Here is a 22084-nt window from a genome sequence, read left to right on the forward strand (position 1 = left end):
AAACTATACAAAAAACGGTATCAAAGCTTACAAGAACAATTGTAATGTGATTTCTTTTTAAATTAGGTTTAACCATGAGGTTGCAAGTACTGCACTTATTCCAGTAAACCTTGTGTTTAATTTGGCAATTAGAGGGATCTTTTTCTCCCTGCTCTATTAGGATTGCCTTTTTCTGAAGATTTCATCATGAAATTAAAGCTCTTTTTGTGACTATGTATGTCTGTGCCAAAAGGAAAAAGGATGCAAAGTGTTAGTTTCCTGCACAGAAAAAACTTTAGCAGTCACTTTGCAAAAGGAAACTTTCTCCAGCTACCAAAAATTCCAAAGAGAAGAGCAGCTGCAAATTTAGAAAAAAACCCATACTTTCGAATATTAGCCTCACCATTTCCTGAACAGGCACACACCCACACAAAAGATCCTTATGGGCCCCTTCCAACTCATCTTACTCAGAGATCCTGTGAAAATGGTCATGTGCAAATAAAGCAGGCTGAAGTGTATTTTCTTCAGGAGGCATCAAGACAATACACAGGAATTTAGCATGCTATCCAGACACCACCATGAGACAGATGAATGCATTTATTCAGCCATGTGAAAACTTAATCAATACTGGTCAGGTAAAGCAGTGTTTCTAGTGTCTGAGTTATCCTGCAAAGTCGAATCTGTCTACGGAATACCTGTCTGAGCCATATAGAAATACTTCATAAAATTACTCCTCTGACCACATGTACAACCAGATGTTCTGAAAGCGCAATTTGGAAGAACACAGGCACCACAGTAGGAATACATGAAATTCATTTGACCTAGGGCTCTACCAGAGAATCACTACTGTTACACTAGAGCACCAGCTGATACATGGCATCTTGTGAAAGACAAGGAGTACTTGAAACCAGACAATTTTGGGTAAGAGACAAACCGAGCTGAATGTGTACACACCACCATCAATGGTTTGTCTGATATGCCTTTGAGAACAAAATATGCTCAAAGATGGTTTAAAATAATTTACTAGGATTCCCTAGGACCTGAAAAGCACCAAAACCAGTTTGAACGTCAGTAAATCAAACAGACATACGTATGAACAACAGAGACTGTGACATAGATGAGTTTGATAATAAAAACATTATAAAGTAATTTGTCAAAAACCTACACAAATACTGTCCCTATAGTTAACAGTTACTTGTCACTCAAAAGAAAAGGAACAAACACAACTACAAATAAACACGGTGTGGAGTGGAAGCATAATCTCCATCAATGAAGATTTTCAAGAACTAGCCAGACAAAATCTGTTACGAATGTCATCTCCAAGATTGCCTCCAGGCCTACTTCCTCTTACTCTCTTAAGCTCTACTTGATTTGGTTTGCCTCTTCCTTTATTATGTCATAATACTTTATTATAGATGAACTGTGAAATCTCATAATTAAAAAACCCTTGAGAACATAGATATGGCATGTCAAGAACCTGAAAGTATAATTTTTCAACTAAAGTTTAAATATTTAAAAAGGTACATTACCTTCCCTATCTTCTGAGGATTCAGGAACAGAAACTGAAGAACAATTTAAAATATCTGAAATGCATTTAAATTTCCCTTAAGTATGCATATCTCTTATCACTGGACCCCAAAGCAAAATAGTGGGTGAATAATTTAATTTTACCAATAGTTCTTTGCCGGAAATAAATTTCACAAACACAGCAAATAAGCACAATTTTAACAAAAGTTAAGAGACAGGATCAAGGACATATAGATGTAATCTGAGGTAGATACAGATGTAGAGCACAAATATTTACATTCTCTTTCTTGTTTCTAAATCACAAGCTTAATTAATTCCTTTATGAAATACTTTCAAGAAAAACGGTGGGAGTGAAAGCAGACATTGAAGCAGCAGACCGAAATAATGACTTTTAATACTGCGAGTATTAATAATTTTTCATAGTCAAATATATAGTGCATATTAAATGCAGCTGGTACTCTAGTTGCATCTACATTTGCCCAGCCAAGTATCTCTGCATGCTGACAAGACAAACCAGATACTGACAACTACTGCAGGCTTGGTTGACATTTTGGTAGAAGAATGGTAGGATAAACCAAGAACTTCTCCTCAACATTTTAAATAAATGATTCGATGCTACAAATGACAGAGAGGGAAATTGATCTAACTTCCTGAAAGGATCACATGTTCTAAAAATACTTAAATGTTAACATTTAAAAAATATTTTCAATTTCAACTACAAAACAATACAAACACAGTAATAAAAACACATGCAGTATTAAAAAGGAAAAAACCCCAAGCATTTCCATTAAACTTGGAATTTGCTACCATGTATGACAGTGCCAAGACCTCTTTTTCCCCCACTCTGCTCCTACAAGAAGAAGCTGGGAGGGGCCTCAGCCAAGATGGATGACCCAAATGACCAAAGGCTTTCTAAACATTGTGCTCAGCAATAAAAGTTGCGTAAAGGAGGAAGGGAGGATGTCTGAAGTGATGGTGTTTGCCTTGCCGAGTAACTGCTATGTTTTATGAAGCCCTGCTTTCCAGCAAGTGGCTGAACATCTGCCTGCTGATGGGAAGCACTGAATGGAATCCTTATTTTGCTTTGCTTGTGGGTGCATATTTGTTTCACTTATTAAACTGTCTTTATGTAATGTCATACATTTTTAGATTTCTGTCTTTGATTCTCCCCCTCAACCCACTGCAGGGTGGAGACTTACCTGCCAGCGGGATCCACCCACTACACCATGTACAGCTAATTAAGTAAGACACAATGAAACCTCTATTCGAAATTCTCTTCCTTGTTCTTATTGTTGAGAATCAAAGCTATCTCACTAAGAAAAGCATGGAAGTGGGAAGAAGCTATTGACTGTGTTAGCATACAAAGGTCACATCACTACAACTGATATCTGTTAGTTTAGCAAATGCAATTCCTACATTGCTGTTCCAATTAGTGCTTTGTCAAGTCAAATAGAGTGCTACAGCGGCAGAAGTTTCACAGTGTGTTTTAGTACACATAAAAATTCTTATAGGAAAATTAATGTAAACTTTTAAACTTTGAATTACTGAGTTATTTTAGAACTTCTCTTTAGAGTTCTTTTTTAACGTGCTGTAAATGTAGTACTCCACAAATGCCTAAATCATACTTCCAAAAAAGCTACTGCAAGTGACAGACCAGAAAGACATTTGGTTCTACAGCACACAAATTTATACTACGCAACTAAAAACCTGAATGAATGCCTTTGTCACCTCTTTGTCAGGCTATGTAAGACAGCTTTTTTTTAAAAATCCCGACCAGTATTTTCAGGGATGAAAAGCATTTCTGATACCATCTGTGACATTGTGAAAAGCCATGCAATAGCTCAATGCTCCTAGAAGTGTTATAAGCAACATACACATTCCCTGGTAAATTCTAAAACTGAATTAAGAAATTTGATTCAAGGAACTTTGACCAGGAGTTCCTGCATCAAACCTGTTTAAATAATATAATAAATAATAAATGTTAATTTGTTTTAGAATTATATTCAAAATTGATTTGAAGAGCTCAAGTAACAGGAAATCTTCTATGTTCTTTGGCAGTGCATTTTAAACTACAAAAATAGTGTATCAATTTTATTCTACCAAGTTGTCTCAACAGATTAACCCAGTGATCAGTGAGGACATCCAATTTCCTGTCACTATTTTTATTCTTCTACTTCTAAGAGACAACAAATTCTATCTAACTCCAGCAAACAAATGCACTCAACTTCATGCTTTGTTTTTCTCTTTTTTTGAACTGCTCTTTTTACATGGTGTGTTTACACACATACATAAAACATAATTTTGCAACTCAGCACTAGAAGAGAAGAAACATACACAGAGATTTTCCCTGCACTGTAGCGCTCATTTGTTGCAATCTCTTTGAATCACAAAGAGACAAAATCTGATTCTAAAAAGCTAAAAATATTAGTAACAGCCCACTTTTAACAGTTAAAAATATTATATATGTCCCAAGAAATAATTTAATTATATTATTCATCTGTTTCCACTTATAGATATTTTCACTGGAGAACTGCACAGAAGATTGGTATATCACAAATGGCATGTTTGTTTCTTCCCACAAGCTAACACACTCAGGTGCACTGGGAAATATGGTCACCCCTTTACAATGTGCTACAAACCACATTCAGACAGTAACAACACCCAAAATAATTTCTTTCATTTAGGTTTCTGAATGGCCCTTCATGTTTCTTGTCAAGGTGTTACCTCTTAAGCAAACAGCTTTTAAAAAACAAAAATGGTAACAATGACTACTCACACCCTCAAACTGAAGACAGGAAAGACAATTTTGCACCCTATATGCTATGTGTAATGACATGGAAATACTGTGCATTTATTTACGTATCTCTAAAATGATAGAAAAAGGAAGGAAACACAGATTTGTCTGCACAGCTAGGGAGGTTTTGCTCTTTTGATTTTCTGAATGACCTTTTAAACTGTGTAATGGAATTTTCGAATGTCTCTGAAAATATGGAAAAACATAAAGTTTTAGTATAAAAAGATTGAGAGTGAATGAAGGAATGAACGAGTTGGATTGTAAAAATACGGTATTTTAGTTTAGAGTTTATTTTTGCCAAAAATGCAATGGGAAAGAAAGTACAATAGATAAATATGAAGAAGAAAGCTGTTAGAAATAACATAAAACACTACAGATATTTTGAGGCAACAGGCTGCTTTTTAAGGCTAGAATTCCTATCTGTAGGATATTTTGCACTACAGCGTGTAAGACCAAAGTGAGAAAGCAACAGGAATCTAAGGTTTGTGCTGAAACAACAGTTCTGATATAAATTATAATAAAGCAAAGAGAAACTAAACAAGAGGCAGATCTCTGTGGTTTACTTTGTGTGGGGAGGTTAAGTTTATTTTTCATATATGTAGTACAGTTGGACAAAAGTGATTATTCTGCCTATGCAAAGGAAGGTTTATGAGAAAGGCATGGCTTACAGTGCTGGAACTTGTCAAAAGAAGGCATAGCAGAAAAAAACTAAATGGTACCTACACTTAAACTGCGGATTCAACATCAGGAAAAATATGAAAGCAGTGTCATTTTCCAAAGAAACAGAATGGCTACTGACACCAACTGCATGTCAGCCTGCTTGCTGCTTAGTACCTTTGAAAAGATCGGTTGCTTAAATATAAATATGGGTATAGAAGCCTAATTTTAGGCACTTTTTAAATATCTTGACCGAGGATAAAAAGCAGCACTGTTTCACAATGTCTTGCTTTGATAGCCCTCAAAAAAGGTAGGAGGTCTGGCTAGGTAAGATGAGTGAACCTCTCATTATGTTTAATCTTTTTGCTTTCATAGCATAATGGATAACTACTAGGTATTGTATTGAAAGTGCTTTTTTCCCCCTGAAACACTTGATTTTCTATTGTTCTGTTACTGTATGGAAAAAGTGAATGGAGTACCTATTTATTCTGTGCTTTCACAATAATTTGAAAGAGAATGCAGAGACAGCAGTTAGGTTTTATTTTATGTGAGAATCTAGAAGTCAAAGATGTTTTACAAGGCCTCTTGCTTCAGAAAAGAAATAGGTGGTATAGAGGACACTTAGTATCTTTCAGGTCAATGTCCTGCTGGTCACCAGGTCACAGAATAGCAATTAAGTTGCCTTCAATTCAATTTTTATGGAAAATCCTAGGAAAGATAATGAAACTAAAAGACTTGGAAAGAAAACCAGGGCATTTTATTACAGTAAAATAATGCATATCTACAGCAAACAACAAAAAAAGTATTAGTTTTGTTAGGTTTCTCTTTCAAACATTTCCTGAATCCTATCACTGTAAAATAAGATAATCACTTCTTTTGCTACACCATATTGTTTGAGAGAATGTGTTAAGCTGGTGTCCCTAATAACTACAGTAATACCTGCTGGTAAGGGCATGTGAACATCTGAATGTAGCCAACAAGCTACTCATGACTCGTTTCTTCTCTACATATCTATATAAGAATCTTATGGATCAATTCATTTCCTTTAGTGGAGCAAAAACCAGCATGCTTCACAACAAAAGGCAGCTATAACAAGCAGCTGTGATACTTAGATATAATTCCTCACAAAAGAATGAACAAAGGGACGCCTTTAAAAAAATATGTCAGTCTTCATTATTTTAAAGTATAAAATTCACACTCACATCATTTCTTCTGTTCAATTCTCTATGGGAAAGTATGACCCAATCTGCTAGAATATTTATGTGTTTGGTAAAAAGCACTGCGGTTCCGCTTTCAAGCAAGAATGTCTTCTGAAGAACTGTCTGTGGCAAGACTTGTTGATGCTGTGAATTCATTCCTTCAACCAAACTGTAAAAAAAAGTGAAAAAACCTACAGCTTTATGCCACTTTGATTATTAAAGTTACCAGACAGGAACCTTGTCTTCATTCAAAATACACACAGATTTGGCAATTTTTAAGTATGGAAAGATCAGACACAATTTCTGATGAAGAGTAAGTACAATAATGATGACTATTACTGTTAGACCTGGGGAATTTTAATACTGTGCTACTATTTACATAAAGTAAAGGCCACCTTTACTATATAAAGGCAAAGCAAACCCAAGACTTCTTTCATACTTCATAAACCAAGGAAATTGTCTCCCTAAGATAATAGGGAGATAACAGTTATTTGAATCAAAAGAAACCCCCCAACATATAAATCAGTATGTTCAAAATGCTGTTTGTCCACCTTAAAGAATGAATAGTGAAGTACTGCAAATCTAAAAATATCACTTCATGAGCAAAATTAAATGCTTATTGAAACTTGTAATACAGCGAAATAACAGTCTGGGAAAACCAATCATTAGGAAAAAACCTATAAATTAACAATAAACAAACTAAGAACAGAGAAATATAAATGGAATTGCCAAACTGCCATCTCTGTAGAGCAGTATCTTATCAGGGATATACAAAAATCAGGATACAGGCTACTGTAAATAGAGAAATGCATGTATTATTCTATAAACCCCACCTTTTTGTCAGAAACTCTACTTCGCCTTTTACTAAATCAAAGAAAAACTTCAATAATGTTTTATGAACTATCCTCAGTTCATCTTCTCTCCCTGGGAGAGAAACTGGGACTGTATGACAAATTGTTTTGCAATAAAGGCAAGACCTGAAAAATAAAAAATGAAAAATCCATTTGTATGAAGAAATAATAGATAATCTATCAGCAAAAAAGTCAGCTTTGAATTTTGTCTGTTTTGACAAGGAAATAGCTTGCTCCCCAGCAATAGTCAACATCTTAAAGCCTAATTTTCTGGTTTTAAATCTTTTTTCAAAAGAAAAAAAAAATCAACGTTTGTGACTGAGCTTTTTTTCCAGATTAAGATTTTGTATTATAGTGTAAACTAAATAATTTGTATTTCATTTTTCCGTCTCTGCTTAAGATATTGTACAATTACTATATTAAACAGAACTTCTTGAAAATCCTTTAAATACAAGATAATTCTGTAATATTTTATAAACATTGTAACACCCCACAAAATTTAGTTCAGATAACAGTTCACACATACTATTTGACAGGACTATAGATTATCAAACATGATGGAGATAATTCTGAAGTAACATGCAAACACACTTTTTGGCTAGAATTCTGAGTATTAGAACCAGGTATACAACTTCTCAGTATTCACATTCTGCCGGAAGTACTAAAAGACAAAATACTTAATCTAAAAGACAAATTCTCTTTCATGCCCTTCAAGACATGCTTACAATCATACACATTCACATATCTGTAATCACAGTTGTATCCAAGTATTTAAATGTTACTTAAGGTTTTATGACAGCAATAAGAGGTGTAGTTTCTTTTCCAAATGAAGAGAAGAATTAATCTCTGTTGATGCAAATTACAAAAAATGAGTTCTCAAGATAAAGCAGAGACTAACTACTCAAAGAGTTCCTATATAAGGTCTTGTGTATGTAGATAAGCTATAATCAGACTTCCTCAAAAAGATTGTTATGATTAAAATCAAAATACAACAGAAAACTCATGTTTGGCAAGATAAGCCTTGTAACTGCAGATATATGTGTGTTTGTGTTTATCTATACATATACACACAACAACAGCACGAGTACACAGATTACTATAATCTGTGACGAGCATAAGAAATAATTTTTTAAAAAGGAGTAAGGCTAAGAAAATATACTTATTTTTCTGTCAAAAAATTCCATTTACCTGTGAGCTGACACGTTTTGAAATATAAAGTGAAATGTCCAAATCTGTTAAAATTCTAGACTTTCATGTACAGGTAACTTGTTCTATTGAAAACAGGACTTTGATGCAATAGAATGCAAACTCTCCTCTGCTGTCCCAGAGTTTGGAGTAACATAATTATTGCATTCAGCACCTCATTAACCCATCTTACCTTACAAGCATCTCTATCAACGACCATGTACCTTTCTTACAGATAGGACACTGAAGAAGATCCAAATAATACTTTAACATAGATTGGGACTTCCAGGGAGGTTCATGTTGAAGAACAAGGTACAACACATGACAGAGTTTGGCAAAAAACATTGCACTGGCATTTCCCTGTAATAAAATGAGAAAATACTATTGGCTTCAGACCAGCCAAAGATCTACAAACACTAAACGTTTATTTATTTTCTTTAATCTTTACAATCCCAAGTGACCAAACTTAATCACTGAAGTAGACATGCAATTTAATGCACAACTCCAAGGAGAAAAAATCATAGCTTAAAAAAAAAAAGGAAGAGAAAAAGGAGAACTTGCTCTAGTGTGATATTCCAGTTGAATGCACCACTGTTTAGAGCAAACCTTCTTCTCAATTGATCTCTCTATCCATGGCATACTAGCATAGTGCTGTTTCTAAAATTAACAAAAAACATTTCTGGCCAAGTCCTTCACAATATTTAGAGCACTACATTCATTTGGCTTGCAAATAAATACTGATCTGAAAAACCCTTTTTTAAATCCTTTTTTTTCCACAAGCACACTGATGAACACAAAGAGAAGGGTGAATGCATTACTAAAAACTACTAAATACAATGTCAGAAGCAAAGATAATAATACTTCCTTTTATTGCTTTTATTTTTAGTAATACTTTAGTCTTCATCTCTCACCAATAGGACATATTCTAGAAGAGAATGAAGAAGTTGCACAGGAGGTGTATGGTACTTTTGGCCTGCAGCAAGTTCCGTGACTACATCATGAAGTAAGTCCTCTTCCACTAATCCTTGAAGTATATACCAAGTGCCTCTGGAGCAGTCAGTACTTTTAACCTAGAAATGAGATACCATAGAAAAAAAAATAACAGCTTAAATTGAAACACCCCTTTAACTAACCAACTCAACTAACAGGAAATCTCTAAGTAAAATGTTGGTATTATATATCATGGTTACTGCCAGGACAAAGTTAATTTTTGCAGTAGCCAGACTGGGTGTGACTAAGACATGGAGGTTATTCTATAGCACCTTACATCACTGCCAGGGGCAAGGGGAAAGGGACTCTCATTTCCAGGAAGAACGGATTCCTTCCAGTCGAGAAGATCTCAATAGCACAGGACTTCCTTCTTATTCTCTGCTGCTCATGACAGCAAAACTCTTAACTTTACAAGCTTTCAGAGAACCCAGACAGATGCAATGCATGAAAACAATAGCTTTCATGAGATGCTGTATCTGCTCTGCAATTTCCTGTTACTGTCTGTACTTTCAGCTTCCCAAAGATCACAAATTAATGACACTAGTGAGCTATTGAAGGCCTCAGCTACATGCCTATTTCCATCTTTCCTCTAGTTCAGGTTCAATCCAAAGCTGATGCACAAGCCAATTACAACTGTATTGCTAACTGAATCATGGCTTTCTTCTGCCAGAAAACTTCCCTTTCAAAATACAGGTTTTTTGTCTGACCACACAACCTGAGGCTCTGGTAAATTCAAATTTCTCCATATTTTGGGATAAGGAGTCACAGCTGAGAGAAGCAGGGTCAGTAAGACGACTGATCGGACTGCTGGAAATGAAATGGTTACATAAATTTATTGTTCATGTAGTCCGTGATAACTTGTAGATTTTACGATTTCTGCCAAAAATCCTGTCTCTTAGTGTACATTAGATAAAGTTACTCAAGACATAGAATCACAGAATTGTTTAGGTTGGGAAAGAACTCTAATATCATTGAGTCCAACCAATGCACAAGCACTACCAAGCCCACCACTAAATCATGTCCCTAAGTGCCACTTCTACATATCTTCTAAATCCCTCCACTACTGCCCTGGGAAGCTTGTTCCAGAGCTGGACAACCCTTTGCAGGGAGGAATTTTCCTATTATCCAAACATCTTATCAATTGTTTTAACATTAGTTTAAATTTTAAATTAACATAGACTTTGAGTCCAGTTGTGGATTTGAAATCTACAGAATATACTGCTATTGTTACATTAACAATAAATAAAGCTGCTCATGTAGACAATTTTCTTTTAATCAAGTCTTTGTGCATCTGGTGTTTGTAACTTATATTTATTTCAATCTTCTCATTCATATATGCACTATTAAAATCTCCACTGAAATTTCCTTTGGAAATAATGCTTGCATTCATACTTTTGTAATGTTAATTACATGCAAACAGCACATCTAGAGATTAAACTGTTTAATGACAGTCAAAGAAGAACAATTCTGCTGCCCGGATTTATGATGTGAGACAATGACTGTATATTGGGCATGTACAAGCATGTTACCACTGACCTTCACCTGGTGATCCCACCAGCATCCAGCTTTTTATATTGTGACTGAAACTTTTATTTTTTGAAAATTCTGTACTAAAAGAAACAGTAACATTGATGCATTATTTTGAAAATACACTAAAACAAAGATGTTTCCGGAAGACTGTGATACCTCTTGCATAGCATTCAAGTCAAGGAGAAACTAGAGACTGGTTTTCAGCACATTTCTAAGATATAAAGAAGGATGATACAAAACTGAGGCAATAAACTTTTGCCAGTATCAGGAGACACCTATTATTGAAGAGACTTAATAAGCTGTCCAAAGCTTCACTGGCTGGCACTCTGACTGATGAGGAATCAGCTGTTTCTTGTGAAGCACTGTTGGTACAATCATTAGCACTTGGAGCAGAAAAAAATGAAATATGAAGGTCCACGCAATACATCTTTTACATTGCATGATGTGGAAGAAAAGCTAACAAAAAAAGAAGTAAATATTTTTGGGATGATGGAACAGAACACTTAGCTGAGCTAAGCCTTCCTAGCAGATGCAAACTGAGACGACAAAATGTAACACGTAGATCTAACATGTTAATATAGTTTGTAGGTTTGATTTTACTTCATTAGTGTTATTGGAAATGTTTATTGGAGCTGCTTATAAGAGCCATAAATATACTGACTATAAAAGTCCTATCTCATATAAAGGCTAGCAATAGATATTCCATAAAGCAATAAAAGTAAGTGACAGAAAAGTAAGAGAAGTATTACAACTAGGCTTAAAATTTCCAAGCAAAAAATGATATTACTCTTAAGAGTAGAGAAAAACAATTTTGCTTTACACATGTTAAGAAAGGTAAATTTTTTATCCCATTAATTCAATAAACTATACATTCAGATTAAATTTCAACGCAAAGCTGTTCAGGAACAGAAACACACACAGCACTTTGCGGATCAGTGGTGGTGTTGGACCAAAAATTATTTTATTGCTTATGTTTTAAAAATATTTTTCTTCCTCCTTCCTTATTGTCAATACAAAGAAATTAGATAAAAACTGGTTTCAAGTAACTATGTACTATGGCTCATGAAGATACCAGATCTTGTTACTAAGAAATACAGGAAGCTAACTGATACTTCAAGTGATTCCCGTTTTAAGTAACGCAAGTTACCATATGAAGTGCACTACTAGTAGCTCATGGGTACCATATAAAATGCTCTTTGAGTACTAAAAAGGCAATGTTTCAACACTGTTGAAAGATTTATTCTTAACATTATAGATAGAGAGGGGAAAATTTAAGTATTAATTTACTTCAGGTATTTATAACAAAGACTTAATAAAACCTATTGCTGACCTGTACCTGTTTTATGGCACTTATCGGGCTTAATGGAAATAAAAAAGATAAATTAAATAGCACAACAAAAGAAATTAAGTCAAAATGACAAGGAAAACAGGACTGAAAAACATAAAGCGTTCTACTTGCAATCTGTGCTTCAGCTGACTCTGGAAACCCACATGATGAAGTATGAGGCATGTGCTGAAAGAACAAGTACTGTTTCTTTTTACAGTGAAATAATCTCTAGCTAAAAATTGTCCATACTAGAAAAAGCAGGTGAGCACTGCTAAAAATTGCGTACACTTTCTCTTTATTGCTGCTGCATAAATACAGTGCTTGAGTAATTAAGATGCTCTAAATCACATCAGGACATCATTGCTTTTTTTTCCCTAACATTAACAGGTAAGGTTCTTTTAACTAGCAGGATTAAGCAGTTTCTTTGCAATAACAGGGACAGTACTAAAAGTATTGCAAGAACAAACAACATTAAAGACCCAATGATGCTTTTTAACACTTCAATAACTTTATTAGAGTTTTGGATAGCCAAAATCTAAAAATGTTTCTTTGATAGCTAATTTTGCAATTAAAATATGTTTGTCTAACTTCATAATAAAATTCTGTATGCGTAACATGCCCTCTTTTTTAGTAAGTCTTACCTCTGGATTGCATTTGAGCCGCTGGTCTGTTTGAGCAAGTCTATGCTTAATAGTCTGTAAAACAGAATAAAGTCAACCTGCACACTGGATACCAGTCAACATAATCAATAGTGCATGAAACTTCCCAAATGACAACTTCTGTTAAATGTAGTTCAAGCACAACATAGCATTTAGATTTGTCTATTTATATTTGTCTTTTTAATATTTGGATGGTTAAATTATGAAATAGGGGAGTAATGACTTAAAAGGAATAAAATATGGGCAAATTTTCCTTCCCATTTTCCCCTGCTGTTTTCTGCTTGTTGTTACATGGTTGCTCTGTAAGGACAGTGTTTCTAGATTAGACATTAAAAAACTAAATGTTTTATGTTTTTCTGCGGCAAAATGCCAACTCTGGATTCCCCTTGCATGCAAAGATAGGGCAGTAGGTGCAAAAATGTATTACTATTATAGCTATATTTAGTTATTGCCTAGTATTACAATCTTACTAAAACATGTTACTAAAATATCCTCAGGAGAGACCATCTTTGAAGGGTTAATCCATCTGCACATTGCTACATAATAGTTTGAACCAGACCACTTGCTGTGTGTAATATACATGAAAAGTCAACAACAAATTTATTTTTTAAATGTCTGGGGGATATAGCCTTGATAAAATGTCACTGATAAAAGATGTAGCATTCAATGGTGCACAGATTTAAGCAGCATGAGTCTTCTATTTGTAATCTCGTGTTTAAACATTGTGTGTACCTTGAGGATTTAAAATTTTTAGTTCTTTTACTACTAAGAACTTACAGTGCTTCATGTAAACAAGCTCCTACAAATATACTTAGACACCATCATCTGCATCACTGTGACTTACAGAGATAATATATCCTAACTCAAGGTATTCAGTTGCTTTTTCTAGAGTTGTAATAGTGGTGTTAACTACTAATGTAGCAATTTTATCAGGATTAGATCTGTGACAACATAAAACCAAAGGAGTGCATTAGCTCTACTTTTGACTTGTAATAAAAAATATTCATGTGAATCAACAAAATACTGGCTCTACAGTATGATTATTTTGAAAAATGTCTTCATGTAAGTTAGCTAGATAACAGGAAAATCACAGAAAGACTGTAATTCAAAGACATTTTGTCGAACAATATTTACTACTATTTACCTCATCTATTACACCAAGGTTTTCAGCTTGTCTTCTGCACACCCATGTCAATGAATTGCTATTACTAAGTTATATTTTAACTAGTGGTAGATGTAGTAAATATGGGATTATTAAACACTGCAGGTTAAAGGCAGTATCTAAAATATCTACCTTATTAGCTCAATACTATAATGAAAGATACAGTCAATAATATATCTTTTAATATAATTCATACAATAGAAAAATATATAATTATATGTATATAAAATATATAATGTAGTGCTAAGAAAGCATTAACTGTTACTTACCGCAGTAAAATACATATGCTTAATAATAGCATTTTTTATTTTAGCAAGTTGCATTTCAGACAAGACTTGATCTGTTTCTTGTGCAGCCAGGAAACAGTTCATCTGTGTATCTTCGGGACTTTGTATTTCATTCTGCAGACCAAAAAAATAATACTTTCTTTGTTTCAAAGCTAATGGTCTAACCAATTTTTATGTGCTAGGTCTTTCTATATATTGTATTGCAAACCGTATGTGCCTATGTATGTTTATGTAATTGTGTAAAGGTCTACATCACGTATAAGATAAAGAGATGCTGGTTTGGAAAACCATGAATGTTGTAGGAATCTATAAGCACAGGAATGATCAAGGCAAGTTTCCCCATATTTATTTTACCTAACTCACTTGAAGTCAAGTCACAATCCCTGTGGCTGAAACAAGGACTGTTCTTCCAATAACAGATTCTCTCTCTGAGAAAATCTCTTCCTCAATTTGTCTATTCATTTTATATAGACCACTACAATGAAATCTTTTCAGTTCTAGCCTATAAACATGAAACAATTTAGTAATTTAAAATGTAATAGGTTTTTCTGTCTTTTTTTCTTTGATATTTTTGTCTGTTTGTCTAGTAATTAATTCTCTGAGTCCACCTATCATTTTTAACTTCTTCAGCACAGGGAATGAGGAAGCATTTCTCAAGTTGGTTTTGAACTCATTCTGAAAAGACTCTCAGTAACACCACAAAACAATTTTTGCTTGCAAAAAAAGAACTACAAAAAATATTTTAAATTTACTTCATGGATTGAGAACAATACATTTCAGTAAGAGTTTCAATGCATGCTTTTCATCAAAGATACACAGGTTAAGAATAAAACACCATCTTTGTTTAAGGTAAATACACGGGTAACCACAGACTCCTCCTGCAGTGTGATGAGCTAAGAATCATCAGATAGATACAGGTGAAGTATTCCCTTGGCCATATTTTATTGTGAGCAGGTGTGGCAGACTTGGCATAACTTGCCTAATAATTCAAACACCTCAATCTGATGGGTGAATCAAGTCTGGGACATAACAGTAGGCAAAAAACACAGTAGTGCACACAATGACAAGGTGCAAGAAGTTTATACTTTTATGCTTTCAAGATAAAGTTCCAAAAGTTACATGTCTCATCCTATTTTCTGATTTTTCCTTAAATGTATCATTCAAAACAAACGTATTTGGCATGTGCACAACTGTATTTCTAAACAAATACTGAGAACAAAATTTTCTTGCACATTTCAAAAGAGAATGAAGTGGTTTTGGTAACTAGAACAGAGTTCTAAATAGTTTTTGATGAGCCATGGATAATTGAAGTCTAATGCATTAACTAGTCTTTACTTCTTATGGCCCTTCATGCACATTAGTTTCAATATGCTCATTAAAATACTCATATTGGAACAATTTATAGTACAATCTTGGCAAAAATTTATGAACTCCAGCATGCATCCAACAAAGCTTTTAAAGTCACTGTTTGAGACTAGCTTCCTAAAATCATGCATGTGTTTTAATATCCTGAACCAATACATTTGATGCCTTATAAATCAAATCAATGACAATCCCAGAGAGTATTTTAACAGTAGACTTAAAAGGCTGAGATAATAAGAACAGATACCGAAATATAAACATGAAGCAAAGACTTAGTAAAAAAAAAAAAAAAGAAATGACACCAAGAATGCTCTGAACATCAGTGGAGTTTCAGTTGCCTTGAAAAGAATACAATGCTATTTTGCTAAATCCATCATCTAGACACATAAATGGATGTTTAGGGGAGGAAGAAGATTTGTATTTGCTAGAAGTAGCAGTCATATAGCACGACTACAAATTTATGAAGTTGGAACAATCTAATGACTTATACGCCAAGTACTTCTGGGACAAAGAGAAAAGAGCATGTCCATAACATTCTTTGACAAAGCCTAATATATTTGGACAAGTGCTATGATTTGATTGCCTATTTTATTCTTTTCCTTTTAAGAGACTAGGAGCCTTGGCAGTTTCCTGAGTTCGTCAGATTCATTTAAACAGAAAGCTAATGTTCTCTTGGTCTCTGAGGTGAGTTACTTCAACAAAATCTAAGCAAAAAAAGGTATGTGCAAGTTAATGGACTCGTTAAGATGGAAAGTTGTTATCACACCTGGGAGAAATTCAGGGTGCATAGCAAGAAACACATGATTTTGATAGAGATCAATAAAGGTGAGGTAGCCATAAAAACTTTACATTCATTTATCTATTAAATGTAAATGTCTATCTTAGCTGAAAGGTTTAAAGGAGAGCAACTTCCCTGCACACATTTCATTAAGGGTAATCACTAGAGTAAGAGCCCACACTGATACGTTTTAGTCAGGATGTAAACATTAAGACCTTCTAACCTTCTTCTCACCCTTTTGTAACACTTTAACTACAGGGAGAGCAAAGTGCTTTGATCAGAAGAGTCCAAAGGATTTGCAAATTTTAACAAACACCGTTTTAGCTCCCACTTGCTTGCAAACGTGGTAGTTTCAATCAGCAGTTGATTAAAGCCATCCTAGAGTCTGAGGAACTACCACACTACATGAATATTCTGAGGGCTTTGAGTAGTTCCAGATCAAAATACTAAGAATTTCTGAACAGTGCATCTGGTAAGCAAACAGCTATGAAATATGGGGCATCTCTTAAGGGAAATAGTAACACAAAATTCTGGTTCTAGTGAATTCTGCACTAGCACAGGACCATGTGCAGATGGTATCTGGAGACTACAGCCTCTTCAGACAACCTGTTACAGTGTTGCATCAACCTCACAGCAAAAAAACCCAAGTTGTTCCTGACTTTCCATTTGTACTCGTTTTCCGGTAACTGGGCACCACAGGCAATAGCCTGGCTCTGCCTACTTTGCATCCTCCCTTTGTATTTGTAAACATCCACAAGCCTTCCTATCTCTTGGATACATGGTCCCAGAATCAGAGAGTTGTCTTACCTTTAATCAAACTACAAAACATTCAGGCTGATTATATTCCCCTCCATCATTAACACTGCATTATTTATAGTAATAAATAAATAAATTAGTTTACTTACTTCAAAAAGGTAACGTCCTATATATTGCAAAGAGTAGTGTTGAGCTTCAGAGAGGCACTTTTTGTTTTGTAGAGGAGAAGTTTTACCACCGATGAATACATGAGTTATATTGTGCTCTGCATTTTTAGATGAACATATGGTTGCCTTTCCAGCTTTAAGAACTCTAAATAAACATATTTAGAAAGATGTATTTACTACATTATATTAACGCTGCCTAAAGCTACAATAACATTCACAAACTACAAGCATGCAAATGCAACTGAATAAGTCTTCTAGATGTATGGCACAGCACAAACTTCATTAGAAAGATAAAAGGGAACTTAATAGCCTTCAGAAAATGAAAGAACCCATTTAACAAAACATCCTTCTCTTCAAAATTTAACAGTACTAATTAAAATCAATGTACACCTCCAATATATCTGAAAGTTTCACCTGTGTACCTTTTCAAGTATCAAATTTGATGACAGCAGCTATAATTTATTTCATTATCTACCCCAAAATGATGATTTTTCAGTGCAGTTTTCCTATAAATTAAGCAGATAACAAAAAATGGCACACTGCTTTTCTGAAATGTAGTATGATGTTTTCGTAATGCAAATATACATTTACAGCATTGGTGCTGTCCAGTAACATATACAGAAAAGAGATTTGCTTGTCGTTGGGGCACTGTTACACATAACAGTTTCTCCAGGGACAATTTCCAGACCTGTACAGCTGCAAGTGCTCCTATCTTTTAGGAAAAATGCCAGACAAAACAAAAGGTGGAAAAATAAGATCTCATGACATTCTGGATATGCATTCTGTTTTTCATAATCCAGAGATATAAAAATGGTGCTGCTCTCACACACTTACCTATCCAACAGCTAGGCATTAAAGGCAGGAAGAGCATAGAAAGGGGATAAAAGGCAAAGTGTTGTTAAATATTAGAAAATAGGCTTTCCCAAAAGCTATAGAGTCCTTTATGACTGAAAACAGTAACTTGCTGAAGACAAAAATATCTACCTGTCAGTGTTTTATGACTGACTAAAAGGATCCCCATGTTGAATGCATGGGAAACAGTCTGGAAAAAAACATCTTCCACAAAACTTGTTCACCTGTCTTACTGATGTTGTTCCTGTTAAAGGTTATTTCTATTGCAAGAAAAAGAAACAGACAGCATTGTGCGAGACAGCATTTCAACAGTGTTGTCATGAACAGCTACATAAGCAGTTTTCACGGAAAAAGAAACAGCATTTTTCACAAGCATAGCAGGACACAGTAAGCTCTCCCACTTAGCCAAAATTAGCATACTTAAAATATTTTCAGTTGGCAAAAATCAGAAGATAGCAATTTTAATTACCTCCCCCCTTCCTTATGAAATACAGACAGACATACATTCTGTGATGTAGCACACAACCCTGTACTACGATCCACCAGAAAAAATGCATGTCCCTTCTTGGCTGTGCATGTGTGACCTGAGCAGTCCTAACAAACTGGGATCTCAATAGAGAGCTGGACAGTATCTGAATAAATGGAAAGCTCTGAAACAGTGTCAGGAGATGTTCCTTTTACTGTACCAGATGCAAGCAGTACTTAAATATGCACTGCTTTCAATTCAGGAGTAGAATTTAAAGCAATGAATCCAAATGTGTAGGAAGAGTATAGAAAAGAACCATACGTTCTCAGAATTCTTGTACTTTAGTTTTCTTTCTTTCTTTCTCTTTCTTTCTTTCTTTCCTTCCTTGCTTCTTTTAGTTTTATCTTTCTTTCCTTCCTTGCTTCTTTCCTTCATTTTCCTTCATATTTCTGTCCTCCCCTTCCAAACTATGTATACATAGTTTAAACAGCATACCAGAATCATCTGTTGTAGTACAGATTACATCTTCAGAGCTACAAGAACCTGTTACATAGATGTGACACAAAGACTGATCAGGTCAGTAACAGTGCAGCCCATATCCATAAGACACAGTCAGGTCATCCAGCCAAGTGAAATAAAGTATCCAGTTCCAGCTACTATTTAAATCTAACACCCACACAAAATAAAAACTGTAAATCTTGCCTCATTAAGGAAGTTTCTGTTAGCAGCTTACTTGATAAAAACATATGCATGTTATTTTTAACACTATACTAAAAGAAGGCAAGAAAAGCAGTAATGTTACAGATTTAAAGTCATCATAAAGCATGGAAATATATTAATGAAAATAATTCAGAGTTTGGATAGCTGGAGGTTGTTATGGACCAAATTAACTGAGATGGAACTCCTACCTTCTAATACATGGCATTCGTTTATCACCTCTCTTAACAAGGAGGACAACTTTCCATCTGTGGAAGGCCCCTGGAGCACTAGAGTTTGTCAGTTCTTCACGCCATCTTTTAGGTGCAGATTGCATTTGAGGTGAATAATGGGTGTCTCTTTCAATTTCATATCCCCATTCGTACGTTGCTTCATCAAGCCATCTGCCACTTTCAGCACTATTAATTATGTACTCCTTAGTTAGTACCCACTTTCCTAAAAAGAAAATGAACTGTCAACCACAAAAGATTTTTTGTGCAGACAAATGGCAATCAACTGAAGAACTAATATAAAATTAACTTAAACCTTTCTTGTGCAAATAAAAGCTGGAATTATAAGTACCATTTTAAAAACTTCTTCCTATTACAAGAGTTCTCCACTTCAGACTTCAAAAATCTCAGAATCAAAAATCTCACAATACCACTGAAAATGATTGCTTTGTTTTCTTTTAATGATGAAGTATCTTTTTACCCTTCCTAGACAAAAATACTTGTCTATCTCCTCAAAAATCTCAAACACATTTTTTCAGCTTCCCAGATTTTGTTCTTAGGACTTTCACAGAACATTGTTAAGCCCTTTATTTTTAATACCATTTGACACTTATACAACTGTACTACTTTACTACCTATGATTTTAAAGAACTGCACATTAAACATATAAGCTAGCATATATGGCTAGTGTAGTGAATATCAATATTCGGGGGACACACTTTTAGACTTTTTTTCTTTCCTCTTTCTTCTTTTCACATCCTTTTCTCTCATCCCTTGGCTCCTCCTCCTCTGCCTCTCCTCTTTCATCTTCCACATGTATGCTTTTGATATAGTATGTAATGATATTCCCCTTTTCTCTGTCTCTCTCTCTTCTTACAGGTTCAGGTCAAGAGCAGTGGTTAGTACCCTGCTCCTGTATTGAAACACTACCTACGGAAGACACTGTAAGAGAAATTGACTTGAATTGTGCGAACCTAATTGGTTTCACAGAACAGCAGGGTCGACTGACAAAATGTCTCAGTGAAGGAGCACAGATGGCACTTCTACAAAACCTAGCATAGGTACCAGTAGATTTATGACTGGAAAACATATACTGTGCACAACCTGGATGTTAAAACCACTTTCATGAAAAGTTTCCATCTCAAAACCTCTGTCAGCTAGGAAGTACATGACAAATGGCATCCTTGACAGTATTTCTGCTGAACTCTGTGGAGTTCTAAATGTGTTTAAACATGATCTTTCTTCATTACTTGGAAAACCACACAGCAGGAATGAATATACTCTCTGTCATCAAGACTAAGAGCAATGATTATGCAAAAGTAGCACTTTTTCTGGATTAAAAAGTATTAGATGGTATTGGGGAAGATTTGCAGTTAGAGAAACATGACAGAGTTTTGTGTTGCCATGCAGACGCTACACGTACCGTTTCCACTCTGTTCAAGAAAACATCTCCAAATTTTAAACTCCAAAAAGTAAGAAAACATTAACTCAAAGGTTTAAAATTGCTACAATGAAGTGCCGTACCAGAAACCTATATGCATTTTAATATTTTTTTCCCAATGGAAACTTTTGGTCTATCTAATTTTTGCTAGGAGTGCAATCAGAATTTTATGATAGTACGAAGAATCATTCATACATACATATATATACATACACACAAAAAAATATATATATACTTATACCCCCCACTTTCTAGCAGTAAGAGATGATTGAAAATGCTTACTAATATGGTAGGAAATCAAGGAATTTACATATATCTTTAAACCCAAATGTATGTTTAGTCATTTGTCTACTGTCTCTTAATTTAAGATTATCCATCCTAACAATTGCTTTAACACTTTGGTATAATATGATATAGGGAAGATAAAGATCATGCTTAAAAATGGTATTGTGATATCTCATAACCACAACAAATTCAAACCTCATCACAGAATCCTGACAGGTAATCAGCCTATAAAGAAATCTTATAATACAGAATTTTCATTCTAAAAGCATTTTAGTTGCTTATGTATGGGATTTCAGCATCAGGCCTTAGTTAAAGAGGAAGGACCAGAAGCTTGTGTCAGAATGGCAAGAGCTTGGAATTTTCTCTTGCTGCATAAACAGGAACTTACAGACAGTGACCTTTACCAGTGAATGTTCCATGTGAATTTGTTGTCAAAAATCCATGCTGACTACAGGTGTTCATACTCCCTCTGCCCTCTTTTAAGCACCCAAATAATTTGGGCATGACTTCATTATCTAATATAACACAAAGTTTTCTGTTTGGGAACAGAGGCAGATCCAACATAGGGAGACAGCAGGAATACCATGTAGGAGAAAAAACCAAAAAAAAAGTGGACTTCACTTCACCATAACACTATGTTAAAAATGAAGGTTAATGGAACAAGAAGAATGAGGGTTCATGAGACGTTCATTCACAAAATGAAAACAGATAACTAAAACCCTTTCAAGGGTCGTTTCCAGACTTATGCTGTGATGCTGTGAAATTAACCAGGAAATCTTTTACTCACCAGCAGCGCAGGCAGCTAAGACCTTTTCACTCTTGCACAGCTTTTTTGCTACAAGATGTGTACAATTTCTGTATTTCTAACAAAACAAAACAACACACTTGTATCACTGGAAACATT

At 34.7% G+C, this 22084-nt stretch overlaps 1 protein-coding gene across 6 annotated transcripts in view; it reads right to left on the minus strand.

The window, feature by feature from the left end:
* Positions 1-22084, minus strand: part of SLF1 (SMC5-SMC6 complex localization factor 1) — a 34657-nt gene that overhangs the window by 11342 nt on the left and 1231 nt on the right. For 5 of the 6 annotated variants that reach the window (XM_032095243.1, XM_032095246.1, XM_032095244.1 and 2 more), the window contains 9 exons: positions 21968-22043; positions 19437-19680; positions 17193-17355; positions 14130-14261; positions 12681-12734; positions 9104-9262; positions 8386-8552; positions 6990-7133; positions 6160-6325 (listed from right to left, as the gene is read on the minus strand). In XM_032095243.1, coding sequence (XP_031951134.1) covers positions 6160-6325; positions 6990-7133; positions 8386-8552; positions 9104-9262; positions 12681-12734; positions 14130-14261; positions 17193-17355; positions 19437-19680; positions 21968-22043 — 1305 coding nt within the window. The remainder of the gene's footprint in view (positions 1-6159; positions 6326-6989; positions 7134-8385; positions 8553-9103; positions 9263-12680; positions 12735-14129; positions 14262-17192; positions 17356-19436; positions 19681-21967; positions 22044-22084) is intronic. The other variant, XM_032095247.1, reaches the window with a different exon arrangement.

This window comes from Corvus moneduloides, chromosome Z, assembly GCF_009650955.1.
Source record: "Corvus moneduloides isolate bCorMon1 chromosome Z, bCorMon1.pri, whole genome shotgun sequence".
In the NCBI taxonomy this organism is placed as follows: Eukaryota; Metazoa; Chordata; class Aves; order Passeriformes; family Corvidae; genus Corvus; species Corvus moneduloides.